The following is a 22,994-nucleotide window of genomic DNA, read 5'->3' as shown; positions in this document are numbered from 1 at the left end:
TTATGACAGTCTGCCATATGATGGCGCAGTTTTAAGTGCATAACAACCCGAATCAATATTATAGCTTTGGGGACCTGGAATAGTCTGAAATGTCACACTAAGAGGAATGTGATGCTTGGTAGTTGTATTGGGACTCAGGGCTTTAAGTGAGATGAAAAAACTGGGGGGTCTCTCAAGGGGCGTGGCCAATGTAATTAAGGGCGTGCCTTAAAACATGTAAGCTAAAAATGTGTGCTTAGCATACTGTGCCGCCCGACTTGTAATTTGCTGTTTCTGTCAATGTATCCAGATATATGATACAACAAATAACATCACACCTACAACAAGTCAGGACTATTGGCATTGTCAATGGTTGTTAGTTGCATTAGATAAATAAGCAGCAACTGTGGCTTGTATACAATATTGAAAACGCTTCCACATAAAGCCCTGGTGACCCCACGACAATGTTGCTGCTCTTGCTTCTGAAAAGAGAAGAGAAATCCAGAGAGAAAATGACTCTCTTTAAAGGATTTCCCTTCCCCTATAATGCTCGAAAAAAATCGGACTGCCTGTGCCAGGGCACAAAACAGAGCCTGATAGAGACCCGTTCCAAGGCCTACTTAAGAAAAACTGCCGGTGCTCAGACCCGGTGAGACCCGGCCCACTTAAAGCCCTGTTGGTACTGTCATTGGCAGCCCTGGCAGGGGCATTGGGTGGTGCAAGGTGCAGTGGCTCGACGAGGGCCACTGCAGCTAGGGGTTACAAGGTAAGCACTGAGGACTTGGTGGACGGACAGCGTACACTGGAGGGATAGGTAGCTGCCAGGTATGAGAATTTTCCTGAGAAGATATTTATCTTTAGTCCTAGCTTATAAAGCAAGCATTCTGATTGGGTGTCCCGTGCGGGTTCTGAAGACTTAATTTAACAAGCATTGGCTATGCTAATTGGTCTCGTCTATGGGTGAACTATTAGCATTGGCAATCGGGTGGGTGAGAGTAGCACGAGGGTGGGTGGCGCCGATAGCTTCATAGCTCTTTTTTACCTTTTGTCAGGAGGAAAAACAGGGTCAAATGGAGAAAAAACAGGGATGGGAATGATGGGAGGAATATGGAAGGGAGAAGAAACAGGGTGGGTGGGTGGGTTGGTATTTTGGGTGGGAAGAGATAAGAAACGGGGAAGGAGGGTGGGTGGGTGGGAAGGGAGAAGAAGCAGGGACAGAAAGGTGGGTTTGAGGAAAGAAGAACCAAGGACGGGAAGGCGGGTGTGAGGGAAGAATAAACTGACGGGAGAATGGGTGTGAGCCAAGAAGAAACAGGAATGGGAGGACAGGGAGAAAAAGCAAGGATAGGAGGGCAAAAGAAACAAGGATCGGAGGGCAAAAGAAACAGGGATAAGCGGGCAAAAGAAACAGGGATGGGAAGGCGGTGGGCAGGTGGGAGGGTAAAAGCGACAGGGACGGGAGGGCGGGTGGTAAGAAAAAAAAACAGGGATTGTTCTGGGAAAAGAAACAGGGATGAGAGGGCAGATGGGAGGGGAAAAGTAACAGGGATGAGAGGGCGGGTGGGAGGGGAAAAGAAACCGGGATGAGAGGGTGGGTGGGAGGAGAAAAGAAACAGGGAAGAGAGGGCGGGTGGGAGGGAGGGAGGGAAAAAGAAACCGGGATGGGAGGGCGGGTGGGTGGGAGGGAGGAGAAAAGCAACAGCAGCGGGTGGGAGGGGAGAAGAAACCGGGATGGGAGGGCGGGGGGGGAGAAGAAACAGGGATGGGGAGGTGGGTAGGAGGGGGAGGAAAAAGGGATGAGGGGAGAAGAAAGAGGGATGGGTGGGTGTGATAGAAGAAATAGAGAAGGGTGGGTGGGAAGATAGAAGAAACAGGGACATAGAAGAAACAGGGATGGGTGGGAGGGAGGGTAGAAGAAACAGGGACGGGTGGGTGGGAGCGTAGAAGAAACAGGGACGGTTGGGTGGGTGGGAGGGTAGAAGAAACAGTGACCGGTGGGAGGGTAGAAGAAACAAGGACGGGTGGGGGAAGGGTAGAAGAAATAAGGATGGGAGGGTGGGTGGAAGAGACAGGGAGGGTGGGTGGAAGAGACAGGGACAGGTGGGTGGAAGAAACAGGGACGGGTGGGTGGGAAGGTGGAAGAAGCAGGGACGGGTGGCTGGGAGGGTGGAAGAAACAGGGACATGGAAGAAACAGGGACGGGTGGGTGGAAGAACGGGTGGGTGGGAGGGCGGAAGAAACAGGCACTGGTAGGTGGGAGGTAGAAGAAACAGGGACGGGTGGGTAGGAGGGTAGAAAAAACAAAGGGATAAGAAACAGGGAGGTGGTGGAGAAAAGTACCAAAAAAAAGAAAAGACGAGGTATGAAGCTGACTGCATCATAGCGAAAATAGTATCAGAATCACAGTGTGAGCAGTTGCTGGCCAGCGGAGGCCCTCTAATCAAACCTAACTAACCTGTACTTGGTCCACGCCTAACGGAAAGAAAAGGGAGTGACGTATGAAGTGCAGACCAATGAGAAGGCAGCATAGAAGAGCGACAATGACACCAAAAAATGTAAAGCAATGGTCATGTTCCAAGACCATTTTCAAACACAAGAACATCACTAGTGAGAGCACATTCACTAGTGCATGCTTACACAAGCAAGACCTAAAAACCCTCGAATAAGAACGTACAAGAAAAAAACTGGAAACCATTTATTGACACACTGTAAATTACTTCATCCTCGTGCTGTAAAACACACTAACATCACTTTAAAGTTTTCTGTTTCTGATGTTATGTCATGGAAGATTTGCAATATGCCACCCTGGCATATGGGGACCTTTAGTCCATATTGAAGACACGGTGTGGTGAATGGGGCAGAGGAACCGCTCTAGCTTTTTTTGGAACAGGAATAAAGAACAAGTATGGACAAGGCCAATCATTTTGGTTTTGTAAAGTGAAAGTATTTTACCAAGCTTCATGGATGCATTAGAATGCAAGCTGAACAAAAAAAAAACAACAGATAAACATGACTTTTCTGCAGAGGTGCTCGAGCGCAGTGAGTTCATAAACGGCATCACCACAAACAAGGCAGAAAATATTACAAAGCCACTGAGATGGATGTATGACATTACAACGCATGCTTTTACCACACATGCTGTTACAACGCAGTTTTTACAACGCATGCTGTTACAACGCATAACGCTTTGGGGTGCTGGATAGTGAATAGTTTAATTTACTATTCCAACTCCAGTCCCCGTGGATAGTAGGGAAGGTGTTGGATAGTGAATTAAAACTATTCCCTATCCTAGAGCGCCCCCCAGTGCAATGCGTTGTAATGGTTTTCGTTGTAAAACTTGCGTTGTAAAAGCACTGCGTTGTAAAAGTTTCGTTGTAAAGGATGTTTCCCCACTGAGATATTAAAAGGAAGGTTCGGGGAAAGAGAGAGCTGTAACAAAATCAGAATGAAAGGGATGTGGTGTAATGATTCAGAAATATACATCCCTCCAGCAAGGCATTGCTTAGAGAACAGAGTACAGTTCTGAAGGACTCCTTTAGAATAGATAGTGAAACTCCCTTTCGAGGTCATCTCTTGAATTTTGGGGCTCAAATTGGAGCCCATATCCTAAATGTCATGTCCAGTCTGTCAAGCCTGGATATTATGTTAAGGGCTTGATCGACATCTAAAGGTACAGTTCGCAATGCCTCACCTTGTGGGCAGCTGCGGAGGTCACATCTAGAGCTATTTCTAGTACAGATGCGGGGGTGGGGGGATAGTCAAGCCAGGAGTTTATCTCGAAATTAAAACAAGTATCTAAAGTCCTGACTACTGCAGTCACTACTAGACATCCTCCGAGCTGGAGTATTGTTATTTCAGTATGGTGTCTAAGTCTGGGGGCAAAATCTGGAACCTCATCTTGAGTACTATGGGGTCTATCTACCGGGCTTTATCTGAAATGTGTATGCAGTTGATGGGGTGTTTTATATGGACTAGGCAGCCTCATTAAGAGACTCGAGCCCTATTCTCGTTATCACAATTTAAGTGTTGAGTTCAGTTCTGAAGTACATAGTTGAAGTTTTGTGGAAGGTTATTATTTATTGATAAGTCCGCTGGTATGTGGTGGTTATGTGAACAGGTAGGTTGACGTGAGGAAGGGTAAATGGGTGCACGGATGGGTGTGAGTGAGCAGAGAGGTGAGCAGGTGAATGGAAGAGAGTTTTCAAGGTATTTAGGTAAAGAAGATGGTGTTAAAGGACGTTTGCACAAATAGCTGGGTGTCTAGTTGAGTCAGCTAGCTGATGGTTTAACCCGTTAACCGCTGCGGTAATTCCGCCGCGGTGCGGCGGTTTTCGTGTGCGGGCGGGGCCTCGTCGGCCATTGGCTGACGGCAGCACTGGAGAGGTAGTGCTGCCGTCGGCCAATGGCCGACGGCAGCAATGAAAGGGTTAATAGTTTATGTGTTGATAGGGAAGCAGGAGGATGCGAGCAAGTGCCGTGAAATATGGAAACACTAGAATACAATTCTGGGGGAACAAGTGAATGCAAACAGCAGTAGCCGGTCAAGAGCACAAACAAAGGCTATGAGAACTTAAAAAGAGGCAATCATCTTCCTATGAACTATCAGTGGCTCTAAAGGTGGCTAGCATTTTAGTCGTAGAAAGGGGAGTGACCACTCGCAGCAGCCTTCGTGAAGAAGAGGCATATTTGACAAAAACGGTAAAAGAATTAAAACAAATGCCAGGGAGAAGCACAAGTCCAGTGGAAACAGAGATCAGAATTAAGGCTACATACATTTAGGACCAGTTTATCAGATGTAGGCAGGGAAAGTAATCGAAAGAGGGGATTGGTAGACCTCTTCTTTCATTGGTTTGCAACTCCTTAGAAATGTCATCAAGCATACGTTCGAGTAGTTGCAGTCTATATTTTACCATGTTATCAGTGCCTTCCAAATGCATTCTTTCAAATTTTCAGAAATCATTATCCTTCCATTTATTGATCCCTAGAAATAGCTCCAACTCCTGCACTGTGCAATTAATAATGAATTAAAAATGCCTTTCAAGAACCAGTCTCTACGCGTTTAATATAAATTTGCCAAAACAATTATTCTCAACTGTAACACAATTATGCATATTCGATTTGATGACTCAAGTGGAAAATTACACTCTTTTTTTTAAGTCAGGAAAAAATGTGTAAGTGACAATGGTGAATTACAGTGTTGATTAACTGTTCAGCGAGTGTTAACTAGGTAAATTTAGTGTATGCCAGGGAATCTAGGGTGACTTTTTTTTTCCAGTAAGCATTAGTTTAAAGGGATGATTTGCCTTCAATATATTAAGATATTTGCTTCACAAGCCTTTATTACTATACCCCTGAACCTACGTATCATCTTTAAACCAGGCATGGCGTCTATGTCCAGTCTCGAGTTCTGACATCTAGTGGTCAGGCAGAACATGGATACTTTATTAAGGTTCTATAACATAACATTGGTCCAAGTTTGACTGACCTCAAGATGCCATCTACTTGCACAGGTCGCCAAGTCCAAAGTAGTGGGCAAGATACATAGAGCTCAAAAGAGCTGTGTCCCCTCCAAAAACAGATGGTTAGAACAATTATTCAATAAGATTTATAAAAAGCACTTCAATGTTTTGCACAGCAGTATTTATTTTAATTTTAATTCTCTGTCAAACATTTTCATTAGAGGCAGAAAATAAGGCGAATACCTGCTCTCCAGTGGCACATTACTGCCGAGGACCCAGCTGTCCTGCAGCTGGACGGACTCGGGCGTGGTTTGCAGCTCGGCGGGCAGAGCAGCCGGCGGGGCCGGGCTATGGTTCCTCCTATTGGTCAGCGAGTTGCGGTTGAGAGAGGTGATGGATGGGTGGTGCGGCGCAGGGTGTGGCTTGAGGGTAGGAGGCAGGGGCTGCAGCGTGGATTGGCCCTGGTGATTTTGAGGCTGCTCTGTAAAGAAAACAGAAGGGGAGAAGAAAGTCATTAGTTGCTCTTTGCTATACGCTGGATGTGCTGATCCTGAAAGAGAGTCAAAAGATTAATTTAAGCTCATGCTCCAACATATTTGCATATCATTTATTCTATTAGTAGGCCTTTGGTGACATTCTAAGCAACCGAATTTACCCTTGATACTCACAGCTCTAATTAATATACAACAGATGGTAAAATTGCTCTGGTTGTAATTTATTTGCATTTTTTCATCTGGATTTTATTAACACCTACACGAAACGGCGTGCGACAGCTCCCCCACTGAGCCTTTAGAAACCAGCTTTCTTTTTGTAACAAACCAAGCCGGAGATGAAATGAGTAATTTTGGCGGGAACACAAAGGTTGTCGGAATGCAAATAATCCCTATAATTATTTAATGGAGTTTTTTTTCCAGGCTTTATTTAACGCCAATAAATTATGATTACCGGCTAGTAGCTAAACAGCAGTCGACTACTTGAGTTTAGTGCTGATGTGCTCTGTGCTCCGCTAATAGATGCTAAGTATTCTTCGGCAGAAGGTCACTCGGCTTAGCAGATGTTCCTTCATGGATATTTAACAGACTGAATCAAATCTGATTACAACGTCAAAAGACTCTTATATTTAACGACCGCTCTACCCATTAGAACACACGCGGAACAGATTTTACAATTTTGCACGACTGTCTGTGGTAGGGCTACCTGTCGGAGCAAGTTAAGACCACTGCGGTTGCCAGGCATCAACATGGCGCCACCAGGAGAGGAAGGAAATTCCAGATCCTTCGAGAAATAACTTCTTTCTGCCTTGCTTTGTAGAGCTTTTGATCTCTTTCTGGCACATTCTAATGGTTAGTAATAGCAAGCTCTACATTTTCCTCAATTTTGCTAACAAGATGAAGACATGATATATGAGGATTTCAAAGAAAGCAACATGGGATTGAAGCAGCTCCCTCAATTACAAGCTAAAACACTTGCCGCGTTACAGTAAAACAGACGTGTACGTATATTCCTTCAGCAGCAAGCAGCGATGCCACAAAGAAAAGAGATCAGGCACAAATGAAGGTTAAGGAAAAGGTGGCGGACATACATAAGGAAAGGGCAGCCTTATGCCAGATTTTCAGAATCCCTAATTAACATAAATGAATTCATTTAGAGTCAATGTTTGCACCTTTATAATGTGAGCATCCTAAGAAATTGATAAGCATCTGGCTCCCCTGGATCTCTATTGGTTAAAAAAGTTAAGAACTTAGAAAATAAAATAAAAAGGTTAAATGTGAAGTGTGACTCTCCTGACACTGAGAAAGGAGCCTCGAATGCTATACATTTGGAATAGCTGAGCATCACCATGTCAATGGCAGGTACTCTGAAGCTGAACTGAGTCCTCGGAGACCGGGGACTATGCAGCGCACTGCTGTAAGGTAATTATACCTCAATCAATTTTAACTCTGATTTCCAAAAAATACTTTGTTTATTTTTTTAAACAAAAATTGCTCAAATATTTCAATTGTCAAACGTAATATTAGAGATGCTACAGTAAATCATGAATTCGATAAGACTCATACATGCCTCAATGGAAATGTTGTACATATATGTTAAATGAATAGCAATTTTCAAACAGTAAAAAGAAACACTCTTAAGATAACCCAATGCATTCCGGGTCCCTCCTGACCCTTCCTCAGGGGTATGGTAAGGTTTTCAATGAGCAAGAGTTCAAAATTCAAAATCCTCAGGGATGATTCAGGTAACGTATCTACAACAGAATATGCATGGCATTCAAAATCAAATTTGCATGTATCTCAAAGCATGTCAAAAAACAAGTACAGGTTCTAAAAGTCACACTCATGGTGGTCTCAGGGTGTTGTTTGCATTCTCCCCAATATCCAATATTTAACCCTAAGGGCGTGAAATCTTCAAAAACTTTTGCAAAACAAGAAGTGCTTATATTAGTATGAACAATACAAACTGCCATAGTGTTTCTTTTTACTGTTTGAAAATTGCTATTTATTTAACATATATGTACAACATTTCCATTGATGCATGTATGAGTTATCGAATTCATGATTCACTGTAGCATCTCTAATATTACGTTTGACAATTGAAATATTTGAGTAATTTTTGTTTAAAAAAATAAACAAAGCATTTTTTGGAAATCAGAGTTAAAATTGATTGAGGTATAATTACCTTACAGCAGTGCGCTGCATAGTCCCCGGTCTCCGAGGACTCAGTTCAGATACAGTTCCCAGGGGGGGTGGTACCCTCTCCCTATGTACCGCACGCACATAAATTGATTACAACAACTTTACGTATCGTGATTACATAAGTTTAGTTGAGGTGTGCAGACCCACCCACATTATCTACTAGGTACTCTGAAGCTGTCATGCTTCTCGGAGGCTCTTTTGCAGAATGGATTCCACTGCTGTAAAGGTTCCCTAATAGTGCCACAGCTTCTCTAAAACCTAAAACCGGTAATCCGTTTTACAGCAGCTACAGAGCATCTCCAGTAATGTGGACCAAAGTGATTTTCATTTGTTGTGACCAATGCCACTGTGCATCAATGTGAACTGAAGGCTAGGCAGAGCATATGTGAGGCGGAATAACAAAAATCTGCTGGTCTTTATCCTGCATGGCTTCCAGCTAAGCGCAAAGTCATTTTTTATGAACAATCCTTTTGTAAAAGCAATATCCCTGTGCACCAGGTATGCCCCATTCTTGACAGCTCATTCAAAAAGAGTCGAAGCAGCAGAACCTCCTTCTCAGCGCGATGGCTGCTCAAGTAAGGAGTATTGCCAATCACCTCCCGTACCAGAAAGCAGAAAAAACACGGCTCTTCACATCATGATTACACAAGTTACTGACCATGATCTACACAAGAGGGGAAGTAGATGTGCACAACTGCAGCTCCTCTCACACTATTTGCACCTCTTCACACCTTTGGGCTGTGTGACGTATGGGGTTTCAGGTTTATAGCATATCTTAGGATATGCTACATCTCAGCCAACATATCAAAAAAGGCATACTATACCCAACACTGTTCCGACCTCACACCTCTGAAAACAAGCCTAGGAACTGATGAAAATTGAAGTGCTTCAAAGCTGTGTATGAAGCACTAAACAAGGACTTTAACACAATACAGTACAAAAAAGAACAGATGGCACAAGGCGAACTACTGCACTTAAAAACTCAACCTTAGGCCCTATCACCATTACTCCAAGATGACTGACACCTTTACCTGCCCCTCTCGGACCATTTTCTGACATTGGCAATGCAAAAGCACCAGAGAATCCTCTTCAAGTTAGAATGGAAACAACTGGTAAAGTCAACTTCTGTTTACAGAAACATAGAGCACCCACTGTTTGAAGAAAGTTGTCATGGCCTGGAAGAGGAATTAGATGGTGTTTATCTGCTGTACATTGTTGGCGTTGAAGGTACGATTAGGTCACAGGATAGCAGTTTCGCCAGGAAGATGCCAGGAAGATGCAAGTAGTACGAGGTCGAGGGGGTAGTAGAATGGCAAGGGAGATGCAGTTAGTGTGAGACCCACGTCGAGGGGGTAGTAGGATTGCTAGGGAGATGCAGGTAGTGTAAGCCTGAGGTCAAGGAGGTAAGGCATTATTATTATTATTAATGGTCTTATAAAGCGCACAGCTACCCAAAAAGGGTTTCCCGGCACTAGGCATAGAAAGAGAGACTGGATTACCATCTTAATACTGCAAAGTCTTCAAACCTTTGCAGAAAGCAAGCAGAGATCTCTTAGGGATTTAGGAAGGGAGTTCCACAGTCTTGGACCCGATACTGTGAAAGAACACCCTCCCCTCGGGGCCAAGTACAACCTAGGCACAGTGCAAAAAGCCAGGTTTGAAGATCTGAAACTACATGCAGGGATATAGGGTATCACCAGGTCCTGAATATAACGTGGACCTGTCCTAACTTTGGCCTTAAACATATAGCATAGAGCCTTACATTGAATGTGTTTAGTGACTGTAAGCCAATGAAGCTCAAGAAAAAGACTGAAGCGTGCTTAGGGAGCCGGAACAGCAGTCTAGCCGCTGAATTCTAGACTATTTGAAGACGCGAACAGGCTTGTTTGAGGTTACTTCAAAAGAAACACCCTGACACAGCAAGTGCCTTTTGCTCTTTAAGAAAGGACCGCGCTATTGGTGGTCGAGTAAAAATTCATGAGGGTAGTGTGGGTTTTCTTGTGGGATGTGTGATTGATTGCACTGGGTTTTACATTATGAATAATACAGGTGCAGACAACACTGCTCAGACATGAAACTGCAATGAGGAGTACTTCCAATAAAATCTGGACTTTCATGGGAGTATTTGGTGCAGGGACTGGAATGAGTGTATGAAATGACTGGTATGGGAGTGAATGATAGGGAGCAAGGATGAGCGAGATGATCATAAATAACCCCTGATAGGGACAACGTGGCGTGGCCAAGGACAGGCTTTGCCCCTCATCCAGCCTTTTAATGACTCAAAACCCTTAATGTTTTCTTAATGATGAACAAACAAAAATCACTTGCAGATTTTAAGACGATGTTCAGAATGGAACCTGGGACATTTTTGGCATAGAACAAAGCTAATGCAACTAATCAGCATTAATTTCCCCTCCAGCATAGGTCTGTGGCAACACTTTTAGATACTTTCAAACAGAAAATGCAATTAAGCAATGGTGGTGGCAGAATTTTGGATCTATATTTCACCACATAGCTTCATACACATAGGGGCCGATTATGAGGTCGGTCAGAAAGCCTCCAACTGCAGGTCGGAGGCTTTCCAGCCGACATCTCGGATTTCAAGTCTGACCCCATAATAACAACGTAGGTAGCCGGAATTGAAACTGGCTTGTCATTTCGGCTGGATTCCGATGGGCTCATGGAGCCAGTCGGAGGCCCCAACGTAATCCCCGAGGACGGCTGTCAGGATTATGATGTCAGTTTCCGACAGGCTTTCCATGTTGGGCTTTCCAACATAGAAAGCCTGTCGGAAAGCGACTTTGGGGGCCAATAGCAGGGCCCCCCTTCCTCCAAGGGCTGTGGTTGGGAGCCGAGGGTGCACCTATGTTAATCCCTACACCATGTGGCAGCCACCTTGAGGTGCCTGCCACGCGGTGCAGAGATTAACGGAATCTCCCATTTCTACATGGGAGCTTGTGCTGAAGCCGGTTATGGCCGCAGCACAAACTCCCATAAAAGAAATGGGAGAATGTGATGGCACTATGTGGAATCGCATTGTAATGGCGGTGTCGAGACCGCTGACCGGAGGTCGCTCGGTCGGAGACCGCGGCGCTCCGCCAGACATCGTAATCAGGCCATTAATGTTAATGACGACCTTTTTTATAGCTCCTCACCATTAAATTTATGAAAGGTCCACCTGCAAACCAAAACTACAAATGATAAAACGTGGTACCTCATTGGAGTAAAAATAGAATTTCTTTAAAGTAATGAAATTCCCCCACATTCTCCCACCGTGAATCATTAAAAAAAAAAAGTAAGGTAAGTGTTAAAACCATTTTCAGGCTCTCATGAATGCAAGCTACTAGACCACGAAGCATGGTGTAAACTGATTTAAAGCAGGTTTTTCTGCAGCCAGTGCAAACCCCATAAGAAATCCCTGCTTCTTAATGCTCTCATACCATTGGAACTTGTTGTTGGCACCATTTTATGGACCTTTACCGGTGCTGAGAATTGAGTGCACTGTTGGTAGTTTCAACATTGTGCTAAGGCCTCTCTGTGCTCCCTGAATTTGCACCACACCTGTCGAAATGTAGGCCGCAGAAATATGTCTGAAAAGTTTGGAAATTTCTCCCTCTTCTTTCAGCTGCAGATTCTGTCAGGGAACACAAGCTCTGCCCAAGTGCTGAGTCCATTCTCCTGTTAGTGATTTGTTTAAAAATAGTCATCAGATGTGTATTCCTCATCAGGTTATACCTGATCTGCTTGGAGTCAGGTAAGAAATAGCGGCACATTGGTTATATCTACCATATGGAAGAGCGGTGCTTCCATCTACCAAGATCTCTGTGCTCAAATCTGTCAAGTTTTAGTTCAGTTGAGCCTAGAAAAGGTTTGCACCTTTATTTTAACCCGCTTAACATTTCCTTTTATTCTCAACCCATTGCTGTTTATCCTGCCCACATACATATGCCTTGAGGAAAGTGGCAAGCATAGCCTATGATAGTCTCTCCTATAACCCCTTTAGTTTTTTTGGGTGCAGACTCCCAGGCCATTAAGAGACAACCTTTGCTTATTTCATTAGGAAGAATTACATTTTGAGAAAAACACCTTCACAAATGGTATGCTGATAGTATTTTCAAGCCCTACTACAGGGTTGCATGCTTTTCAAAATCATGATGGTCCCATCATGCACCAAATCAGGTAACATGCTGATAGAAACCCCAACGTAAAAAGAATCAGCGCCCCCATCCCCCATATGCTTTATTGTTTCCTTTTGCGATGTTTCTAATACACACAGACATCTCAGGTTTTCCAGAGACCACATTGGAGAGGAAATGTTACCCATTCGCCATCACTGATACAGCACAGACTGACTCTTTGAAGCCCCTCATTTCAGCCATCTTAGGGAGGCCTGGGATACTGCTGTGATTTCCATGGGACATATTGCTATCCATGTTCTAAGGAGATTGCTGTTGAAACTCGGCATCAGGGAGTTATTAGGTAATCAGAAATATTTAAAGATTCTTGTGTACCAATGAAGTAGCATGTTTAGTCAAAAATGAAACCATAGGAAAATGCAAGTAGAGAGGCGAAAATAGCTCAGGCACAAATGTACAACCAGACACTGGTTAATGAGAAGTCTCTCCCAAAATCTGATCATTTCATCTGCATTAGAAGCACACAGAGACAGCAGGAACGTTTCACGAACACCTTGTCGAAGCTGATTTTCCATTAGGTTGACAAACTATTCCATTATGCATACACTTAGCCTATTTACAGCTATAGAAGCAAATCCTGATATGGGAACTACAGTTAAGTGGATACATCTTTTTGTGAGAAGGCATGTATTTTAGATTGCATGGTGTGCTTGTATTTAAGGAAAACATAATATATGCTACAAGACAGACTATCTAGTAGATATAGTACAATAATAAATCACAAACAACATGCTGACACTGATGAAAGCAACAAAAAAACAAGCACTAGGACCTGCATGCTGTGCAGCATGGCCAAAAGAAGAGGAAAAAAACCTAGGATGCATCAGGCTGCCTCACTTTTAAGTGCGCACACCAAGCAAGTGCACACTAACAAAATGACACAAGCGTGAGCAGGTGGGGGAAAGTAACATATGGTGGAGGGCAAGCAACATGGGAAGCAGGTGAAAGCAACATGGGGTCAGATGGGAGAAAGCAACATGGAGGGCGCCGATGGGAGGAAGCAACATGGGAGGGTGTGGTGAGGGGAAAGAAAACGGGGTGTGGGTGGGGGAAGCAAACAGAGAGCGCAATGTGCAGAGAGGAAGAAAATGGATGAGGGAGCAATATATAGAATTATAGGAAAAGCACATGGGTGATACAGCAACGCAGGGGGGAGAGAAAAGCACACAAGGGTGAACACATCATAGATTGGGTGAGATTAGTAGAGAAATAGCAACACAAGTGTAGCAGAGTTTTTAGAAGGAAGAGAGTATGTTTTCCATTTTTATATACAACTTATTTTAAGGTTGAATCCTGTAATCATGAATTCAAGATGCCACTCAAATGATAAGGTCGCTCCAGTTTTAGAAAAGACAAAAAATGTTATTGGTGCAAATTCGAGCATTGACAGCCGACACGTGTTTCGCCCTCTGTGGCGATTTGCGCCAGGGCTTTCTCAAGGCCAGTTTCAATTTCGATGGTACATTCGGTTAAGTTCTCTAATTTACATCGTAATGTATATGCGACATCACAAGTTACTGGAGTATTTAAATTTGGAGGTAAATCTCCTATGGTCTAACGCGTCTCCTTGGACCTTCCGCTTTCATTTGCTATGAACAAGTGTAGCAGAGGGCGAGAAGTACAAAAGGGAGATGGCCGGAAAACATATGCACCCTTGAGAAGTACTTAAACAAAGAGAAAATAGAAGTGCCTGAGAAATGAGCACTGAAAGGACACAAGTAATGCATCCATGCTTCATAGGAGTAAGTAAAGCCCACGCAAGCTAATGAGTAAGAAGCAAGCAAATGAGAGTAACGATAAAGCCAACAAATGGTAAGCAAAGGGCGGGCTCTAAGCCCACCATAAGCAGACAATGCATCTTGCAATAGACCGCACATGCACTGTATGGGAGGTGAATCCTAAAAACAAACACTAGGACTGGACTGGAAAATACATCTCAAAGAAATGCAAAATACTATACATTTAAACAAAATCATCATTAAGAAGAGCAAATTAGGTATTGTGTGGCCTGTATTATAGACATGCTGCCTTATTGAAAAACAGGAATCACTATGCATCTTACTAAAGACTTCATGCAACACTGCATCGGGGGAGTTAACAAATGTTTACTTGTATTAACGGGTGGGAAATAAAGTCCTAAAGTGAATTTAATGAGCTGCCATCCTGTCTTACTGGCCAGGAATATTTATTTTCCCAGTGTTCAAAAGGGAGAGCAGTGACTTTAATGAGTAAAGCAGCATTCCCTGTAGTGCTCCACCTCCTCTGACTAACAGATATATAGCAATGGCCTTAACGACTGCACAAGCAGGCATTATCAGGAGGGAATTGACTTTCTCATCAGTAGGTTTGCCTTGGCTTCAGCCAGGGATGCATAACTCATTCTGTAGTCGATTGTCTCTCGTTAATGATCACTTCCTGCTGTGATTAAGCCTTAAATTTATGGGGGGCATCCAACACACAGCTGATCAAGGGAGAAAAATGGGACAAAGAGGAATTCCTTCTCAAAGAAAGCAGATTCTGGGATTTCCTACAGTTGGGCCATTCTGATGTAAATTGATTCACCTATATCTGTAAACGGCAGCCCGGTTTCAAAGAACTTTCCCTCAGGCATCTCAAAGCTCTACTTCGCTAGAGACACTGCATATTCTATATTCAACAATCCACGAGCTGCTTCTAAGGGACCAGAACCTGGCGTGCAAGCAGAGTCCGCTTACTTCACTAGATCAATGTTCCTAGGTATCTCCTGCCACGCTCTACCCATTACCAGAACTGGCCGGAAATGGGCACACATTGTGCCTGTGGTCGGGCAGGTATTCCTGGTTGCTCTCATCTCTTAGAAAGTGTACATTAAAATTTGCATGGTTTGCATGGAACATACATTCCCGAATACACAGTCAACTACTACCCCCCTTAGAGGAGAGATAAGATGCCATACCATCAATATGCATAGAAAGGCCAGTAATGCACAATTTAAAACTGTTCTCGGCGCGTTCCCATCAAGACATTTTATAGGCAGCATACATATCACCAATTACAAGTGCTCCGAAATAAAGTGCCCAAGAAGCATTTCTTAGTGGACATGTCAGTCAGATCAGGTATAATCAAAGTATGGCCCGGGGGGCGCATGCGGCTCCCTCATGCACAACAGCAGCACCGGCCCCCTCATGCACAACAGCAGCGCTGCTGTTGACTTCACAGAACACGCACATTCAGAAAGCTATACATTAGATAAGCAAAAGACACAAAGAGGTCCTGCACACCTTACCGTTAAGAACACCTTAATCACTTTAATGCATCAGATTAAATCATAGCATTGAGAGCCATTTATTATAAGTGATCAATTTCAAACAAGAACTTACAAGCGTTCATGCCTCCCCTTCTGGACAACAATGCCATAGGTCAACCAAGAGGCAAGTCATTTATCAGGTGCCCCTCTGTGTGGCCAAGGTTATGACTATTGAAACAACATTATCATTTAATAAATCAAACACAAGTGAAGGCTTTGTACAGCACACCCCATGAAGTCATGCATTTGAAGATTCTCTCATAGGTGGTAATGAAAAAAAGGAGGCAAAGTAAAATAAAACAATTGCCTAGAATCACACAATTTGGCCAAGTGGGGAAGCTGGGATTGAGATTGATTCCAGGTCTTCTTGTTTCACAGTGTGCAATCCACCCACAAAACGAGCATTGCTTCCCCTCTCACGTTTTATATCAAAAGCAAATTATTTGCTTTTACTTCTTGGCGCATGAGGCGAGAGGGAGGGTGGCAGACAGTAGCTATGTAAAGACTTTCTGGGTTGGCCGCACCATTTACATGTTTTGCTTCCCACTACACCCACCTTAAGGCACCCTGACCCTCACCCTGCTCGCATCGATGCGGTCTTCGGGCAGGCAACAGACCATACTTTTTTGCATCTGAGTAAATGTTTGCGAGTACCGATGGTCAAGATGGGGCCCTTATTTAGTCATTCAAAAAAAGATCTGAAAAATTCAGATCCAGAGAACCTGGCTAACTTCCGGAACATGACACCTTAAGGTCTGTTTCAGAAACAGGGAAAGAAAACTTTTTCTTTATAGTCCCCTCACTCACCGGAGTTTCCTCACGGTGACATGCTTCATCATTGGGGCTTCTCAACCCAGCTGCGGGTTGAGGCGTGCTGCGACTATCGCGATTGCAAAGGAGCACTTTTATCTGAAGACTCTATTATGGAACACTAGACACTGTGTTCCATAATAGAGCCAGTTTTTCTAGTAAACCACCCCATTTTTAATATATCCACTAGGGGCCGGAATAAAGTTAGTTTAGCCCACTAGCAGGAAATTTTTAATTCTTTCACTCCACTTCATTTTCCCCTTTCTCTCACACTACACGACACATAGTCTTCAGATAAAAGTGCTCCTTCGCAATCGCGATAGTCGCAGCACGCCTCAACCCGCAGCTGGGTTGAGAAGCCCCAATGATGAAGCATGTCACCGTGAGGAAACTCCGGTGAGTGAGGGGACTATAAAGAAAAAGTTTTCTTTCCCTGTTTCTGAAACAGACCTTAAGGTGTCATGTTCCGGAAGTTAGCCAGGTTCTCTGGATCTGAATTTTTCAGATCTTTTTTTGAATAAGTATTGCCGCGGAGGGCGAACCTGGTTGATCTCTCCCTCTACCTCCCCCCGTTTAGTATTTCATGCCCTTATTTAGTCATCAGGGTAGCAGTGAGTAAGTCAAAACAAGGGGATACTGCAAAATGGGTATCAGCCTGCTGAAAATCGCATGACCCACAACTGCAGAGCAACTCTAGCAGGACTTTAACAAGGATTATAAAATGTGAAGACAATAAAAAGCAATGAAACGGTTTAAAGTTATAACCTGTAACACATTTTAAAGTTATATTGGACGTAACTGCTCGTCTTGTGAAACAAACTGTGACGCCAATTTGAAGCACATTTCAAAACACATCAGAAACTGTATCTCACTGAGCTCTTCTGAAAGAGCCATTCCTGTTATTTGTATTGCTTTTCCGATTGAAAGCATCTATATTTTATTCAAAATCAACCATAAAATGCATTGATTAAGCTGCGTCCATATTGGCTGGGTCACCTTTTCTCCATCTTCTGCTTGTTTTAAGTTGTAAATGCTTTTGACTGCCCTATTGTGTTTTGTTAAACATGAAACAGCAAACTGCAGTGTTTGGCATTCTGGGGGACATCAGTACACACAATGTGTGTTTTTCCACTTCTTGCACTATGCCTCTTCAGTTAATTCTTTGTTGCCAATGACTTAACTATATTTTATGCCTTCATTATGTTGGCGAAATAAAGTTATTCTGACTGACTTACTTAACTATCTTTCTTGTGGATGGTTGAACATTACAGAAAAACTACACAAAGTTGGCAGTAATGGCAAATGCAGCATGGTTTTGATGTCAAAAGTGATAAACATGTAGCCTTAGGTCTGGAAAGGTTACTGAGATTGCAGAAACCAACATACAAGTCATGTGCTGTGTAAACTTGCTCTTGATGTTGTATTAAGTTAAGCCAGGACACTACACGTTTTATGCATGTTTTCCATTTAAATGTTTGCCACTCTCTGCCAAAAAATGCAAAAAGCCCAATTAACTTTAAAAAAAAGTTATTGAAAACAGAGCTCCCCATATTGGTTGAAATGTGGAAAATTATTTTGCAGTGTTCCGTTTTAAACATAATTTTATTAGCATTTGCTTTAGTTTACAACAAGAGCAGCACATGCCTCTCTAAACGGAGGAGTGAGGAAAGAGCTGTTTTGCTTTGTGGTGCAAGTTGCACAGCTCTCATTGAGACCATATATGCTAACTATTCCTAAATAAGGCATGTCATAATTTTACACTGGTACTCAAGACAATCAGTTAGTGCATCAGAGGAGTCAATGATGGAAATAAATCAAAAGAGGTGCACAACCATACAAGCAGGAGGTTTCACAAAATAATGAAAACCCGAGTGACTTTTTCTTTTTATCTGGTAAAACAAAAATGTGCAATGCAATAGGTCTCACATTAGTGAATGTTTGAGCTTTTACCATTGCAAATGTTGATGTTTGTTTTTGTTCTTTTTGCTAAAACAAATACTACAAGTAGCATAAATAATAAGTGAAAAGGCATGAAGCAACAAAAGGGTGCAGTACCACAGGTTGCTACTAGGTGTCTCTGTGGAGTTGTAAAGGCACCTTTATTAGCCTTATAATATACTGCACTCTTAAACCAATTATAAAGAGAAAGACTGCAATAAGGCTGCAGTACCTTATGTGGTTAATAGAGGTCCATTTACAACTCCACAGGGACACCTAGTAACAGCCTGTGGTAATGCACCTTTTGTGTACTACACCCTGGGCGCAGAAGTTGTAAAGATTTTGAGAATGGGAAGGGGCATTGATGCCCTATTATGCTAACGTGTATTCCTAATTCCAAAATCATACACACGACCCGGCATAAGGATGCATATAGCTGGTCAGGTGAACAGTGTGACAAGTCACAAGTCACCTGAGCCCATATTTACTACATTTTTGCACAGGTATTCACAACACAAAGCAAAGATAGTGTCTAAGTAGGTTAAGGCAGAGTAAGATGTTATAGGTTACATAGCATCCACAGAGATCGTGCGTCACAATAAACAAAAGATACATCTATTTACTATTCCGGCTCCAGGTGTTGATAGGAAAGTAACTCGCAATGGGAACTGCTAACAGGGAAAGCAAATGCCACAAGGACTTTATGTCTACCAATCACTCTTTCCTCATGCTACTACTCATTAGTGAAAAGAGGGGTCCAAAGGAATAAGGAATTAGGGAACAAGAAGCAGAGAATAAGAGCTTGAGGGAAACAGGGAGAGTTGAGAAGGAAGAGCAAAGGAACTAAATAGAGAAAGGGGAAAGGTGAGTAAAGAAATTAGGAAAATGGCCCAGAGGCAAGTCAATGAATGAAATAGGCAGTGGGGAAAGAAGGGGGCATGTGAATTGCGAAGAATTGGAGAGCAAGGAAGACAGGAGGATAGAGTGTGTGTGAATAATACATGAGAAGGATGGGTGTAAGGAAAGACGACACTGAGGAGCAAGGGAGTAGAGTCGCTGAGGACTCCATATACCATGTGATCCTGCTAAACACACTGCTCTGATGCATGCCTCGCGCTCCAGTAGGGAGGAGGGTAAAGCTGGCTAGAAATAGAGATTCACAAGATACTGGGCAAGGAAGGTGAGGGGGCAAAAGAGGAAAGATATGTGAAAATGAGAGCGAAGGAACAGATACAAAAGGAAGAAGGAGACCTCATGACAATCTCTACTTACACACCCTTCGCCCCAAACACGCAGAGCTCCCTTCCTCTCTGTGTGACTTACAGCCTCTTACAGTCACAGTCTCTTGGCCACTGAAGAATGTCTTCAATGCATAAACAAACAAGTCGGGAGAGCCGCACATTTTGAAAAGAATACATGTGGCCACCTTTGTTAAAAATGAAGCGGGCGCCTGCGCTGGGGAAAAAACATAGAATGTTGCAAAAATAGAGTGGAGCGACCCGTACACAACAATAGAAAAGTCACGTGGCCGTCATTGTTTAACTTCAAGCACGGCATGCTGCAAAAAAAAAAAAAAAGGTCATTGCATTGCGGGAGAGCGTGTTGTGCCTGCAAAAGCAAGTAGGAGGAAGCCATTTAAGAAAATAGTGCTCACCGACTGGAAATAAAACCTACAGAGCAACAAAACATGTATTGTATTGTAATTCCAATTGTATAGTGCTTACTACCCCTGACGAGGCGCTGAAGTGCTTTTTCGGCGAGTAGCACGCTACTCCGGGACCCATAGAGGATTAGTGTTGAATTAGTATAGTGAAACATGCAAGTAAATTTTAAGTGGTGGATAGGTTAGTAAGTTATTTCGATTCGGAAGGATAGCAGAAGACCAGAATAGGACAAAAGGTTTGTATTTATATAGCGCTTGTTGCCCCTGATGGGGTGTTGTAGCACGCTACTTCGGAAACCCATAAAGGATTAGCAGTGAATTAATATGGTGAAATATGAAAGTAATTTAAGTGGTGGATAATAGTCAGATATTTGGAGTGAGCAGGACAGCGGAGGGATAGAAGGGGAAGAAAGTTTGCATTCATAGAGCACCTGTTATCCCCGATGGGTGTTGAAACTCTTTTCTGGTGAGTAGCACGCTACTCTGGAACCCATAAAGGATTAGAGTTAAAAATTAGTATAGTGAAATAAGAAATCATTTGAGTGGTGGATATATTATTCAGTTATTTGGATAGAGAAGAGTAGATGGCGGGATTGAAGAGGGAAAGAGGTTTGTATTTACATAGCGCTTGCTACCCCTGATGGGTTTTGAAACGCTTTTTTGGCGAGTAGCACTCTACTTTGGAACCCATAAGGATTAGTGTTGAATTAGTATGGTACAACATGAAATTAATTTGAGTGGTGGATATGTAAGAGGAGCAGTCCTCATGGGAGGTTAAAAGAGGAGAAAAAGAGGTACTAAGGAGGATTACTAAGTCTATTCACAAATCAAAAATCAAGACCATACCTGAATACAGCATGCCTCGAAGAGCCAGACCTAAAGAAAAAAGTTGATTCAATGCCTGCTACGAGCGCATGACATAGGGAGGCAGGCTTGCTACCTAGCAGCGACAGCCAACAACGTCAGTCTTTGGAGATTATTAAACCTGCACTACTGAGTTGGGCAATAATAACATGCATTTTACAACACCAAGATACAATTCAGCTTTTTCTATGTCTTATAAATCTTTCAATGATTGTTTTGAGCTTCTATTTTAAAATAATGGGGAGCTGTTAGAACCTGGGTCTCTAGTTGGCAGAGGTCTACACTTTATCCAAGTAGAGGCACACAATCCTAGTCAGGATAAGAGTAGTACACACTAAAAGTTCACCTGTGTAGCTTGGCTCAAAAGAGTTGGGCTAAACTAAGGAGGTAATGTGTAAAGCGTTTATGCACACACAGTAACGCTGTGAAAACACCACAACAGTACTCCACATCAGTTTAGAAATATAGCAAATACTTATCTGATTACAACAAGACCAAAACAACAATAAATCCAACAAACACAAATCAAAATATGAATCTCTTCAAGATTAAATGCAGTTCTAGCACTTAGAAACACAATAGTTCTGGCGGGGCCTATAACGACGTGTTTGACACTCCCACTCTCAAGACAGAAGCAGCATGCCGACACAGCAAAGCAAGCGGCAAATTGGCAGTTCTTCCTGGCAGCACAACAGCTCCTCTTCATTGTAGAGTGTCCTCAGTCCAGAGTGTTCCGAGTCAATGGTGTCAGGGGTCCATACCCATTTTGGCCTCAAAGAAAGGTCTTTGTAGTGCACAAGACCCTGCCCTTATTGGCCCTGGCTCCTGACACACTACAGGGGGATAGGCAGCTCTCTGTGAGCGGACAGGCACAGCCCTATTTAGGTGCAAGTGTCAGCTCCTACCACCATTCTAGCTCAGGAAGACCCATCAGCTTGGGGATAGGTCAACAGGATTTTCAGAGCACACCTCAGCTCCGTTCGCTAGTGACTGTCTAGAATGAATTCACAAACCCCAGCTGTCATCCAACCCAGACATGTATTCTAGGTACAGGCACAGACACAGAATGGTTAAGTAAGATTTGTTTTTAAATTGTGAGGCCAGAGACACAAAAATCCAATTGTCTATCTGTTCCGAACTGGATGAAACACTTGAAGATTGTACAAGGTAGCTCCAATGCTAACCTATGGGACAAATATGCCTTGCTGTAGAAAAAAACGATTTTTGGAGTTTTTCATTACCAGCACAGGTAAAACCATGTGTCGTACCATTTTAAATACACTACACTCTGCCACTAGGGCTACCTAGAGCCTAACTTAGGGGGGCCTTACATGCAGTAAAAGTGAATGTTTAAGCCTGGCAAGTGGGTGTACTTGCCAGGCTGACATGGCAGTTTAAACTGCACACAAACGCAGTGCGATGGCAGGCCTGAGACAGATATGAAGGGCTCCTCATGTGGGTGGCACAATTTGAACTGCAGGCCCACTAGTAGCATTCGATTTACAGGCCCTGGGCGCACACAGTGCATGGTACAAGGGACTTATTAGCAAATCAAATATGCCAATCATGGAGAAATCAAATGCTGTTACATTTTAGACGCAGAGCACATGCACTTTAGCACTGGTCAGCAGTGTTAAAGTGCCCAGAGTTCCAACACCAGCAAAAACGAAGTTCAGCACACAGTCAAAAACAGGAGGATAGAAACAGAAAGACCACTCCAAAAATGCCAGGTCTAACAAGAGCACAAACACTCACTCAAGTTAAACCTAATTTTTTTAATAATGCTTTATAGGTATACTTATAATTTATTTCTTTATAGCTCTATAGAGAACACAACTAAGACAATTTTCACAGCCAGCAAGATTATGTGGGACAGAACCATCTCTGGATAGATAATTGACTGTTTTAATTGCTACAACAAAGTATGTGTATCCTTGAATGACTCTGCCTTGTTTTTATCCCCTTGCTTCAGCAAGTCATACGTCCCCCTCTCCTAGGGCACTCCAAATCATGGGAGGCAGGATTAATACCAGCATCCAACTAGCATTCATATTTGGTGGAAGAAGCGGATCTGTCTCATGAGATTGCCAGACACCAAGACAAAAG

General features: G+C 43.1%; 1 protein-coding gene across 3 annotated transcripts in view; it reads right to left on the bottom strand.

The window, feature by feature from the left end:
* The window catches only part of TENM3 (teneurin transmembrane protein 3), a 1,290,943-nt gene that overhangs the window by 231,805 nt on the left and 1,036,144 nt on the right, over positions 1-22,994 (bottom strand). For all 3 annotated transcript variants that reach the window (XM_086962461.1, XM_086962463.1, XM_086962462.1), the window contains one exon: positions 5,682-5,919. In XM_086962461.1, the coding sequence (XP_086818587.1) occupies positions 5,682-5,919 (238 nt within the window). The remainder of the gene's footprint in view (positions 1-5,681; positions 5,920-22,994) is intronic.

The sequence above is a fragment of the Lissotriton vulgaris genome, chromosome 3_1 (assembly GCF_964263255.1).
Source record: "Lissotriton vulgaris chromosome 3_1, aLisVul1.2, whole genome shotgun sequence".
Classification (NCBI taxonomy): Eukaryota; Metazoa; Chordata; class Amphibia; order Caudata; family Salamandridae; genus Lissotriton; species Lissotriton vulgaris.
Note: the sequence above shows the minus strand (reverse complement) of the source record. Positions and strands in the feature narration are given on the sequence as shown.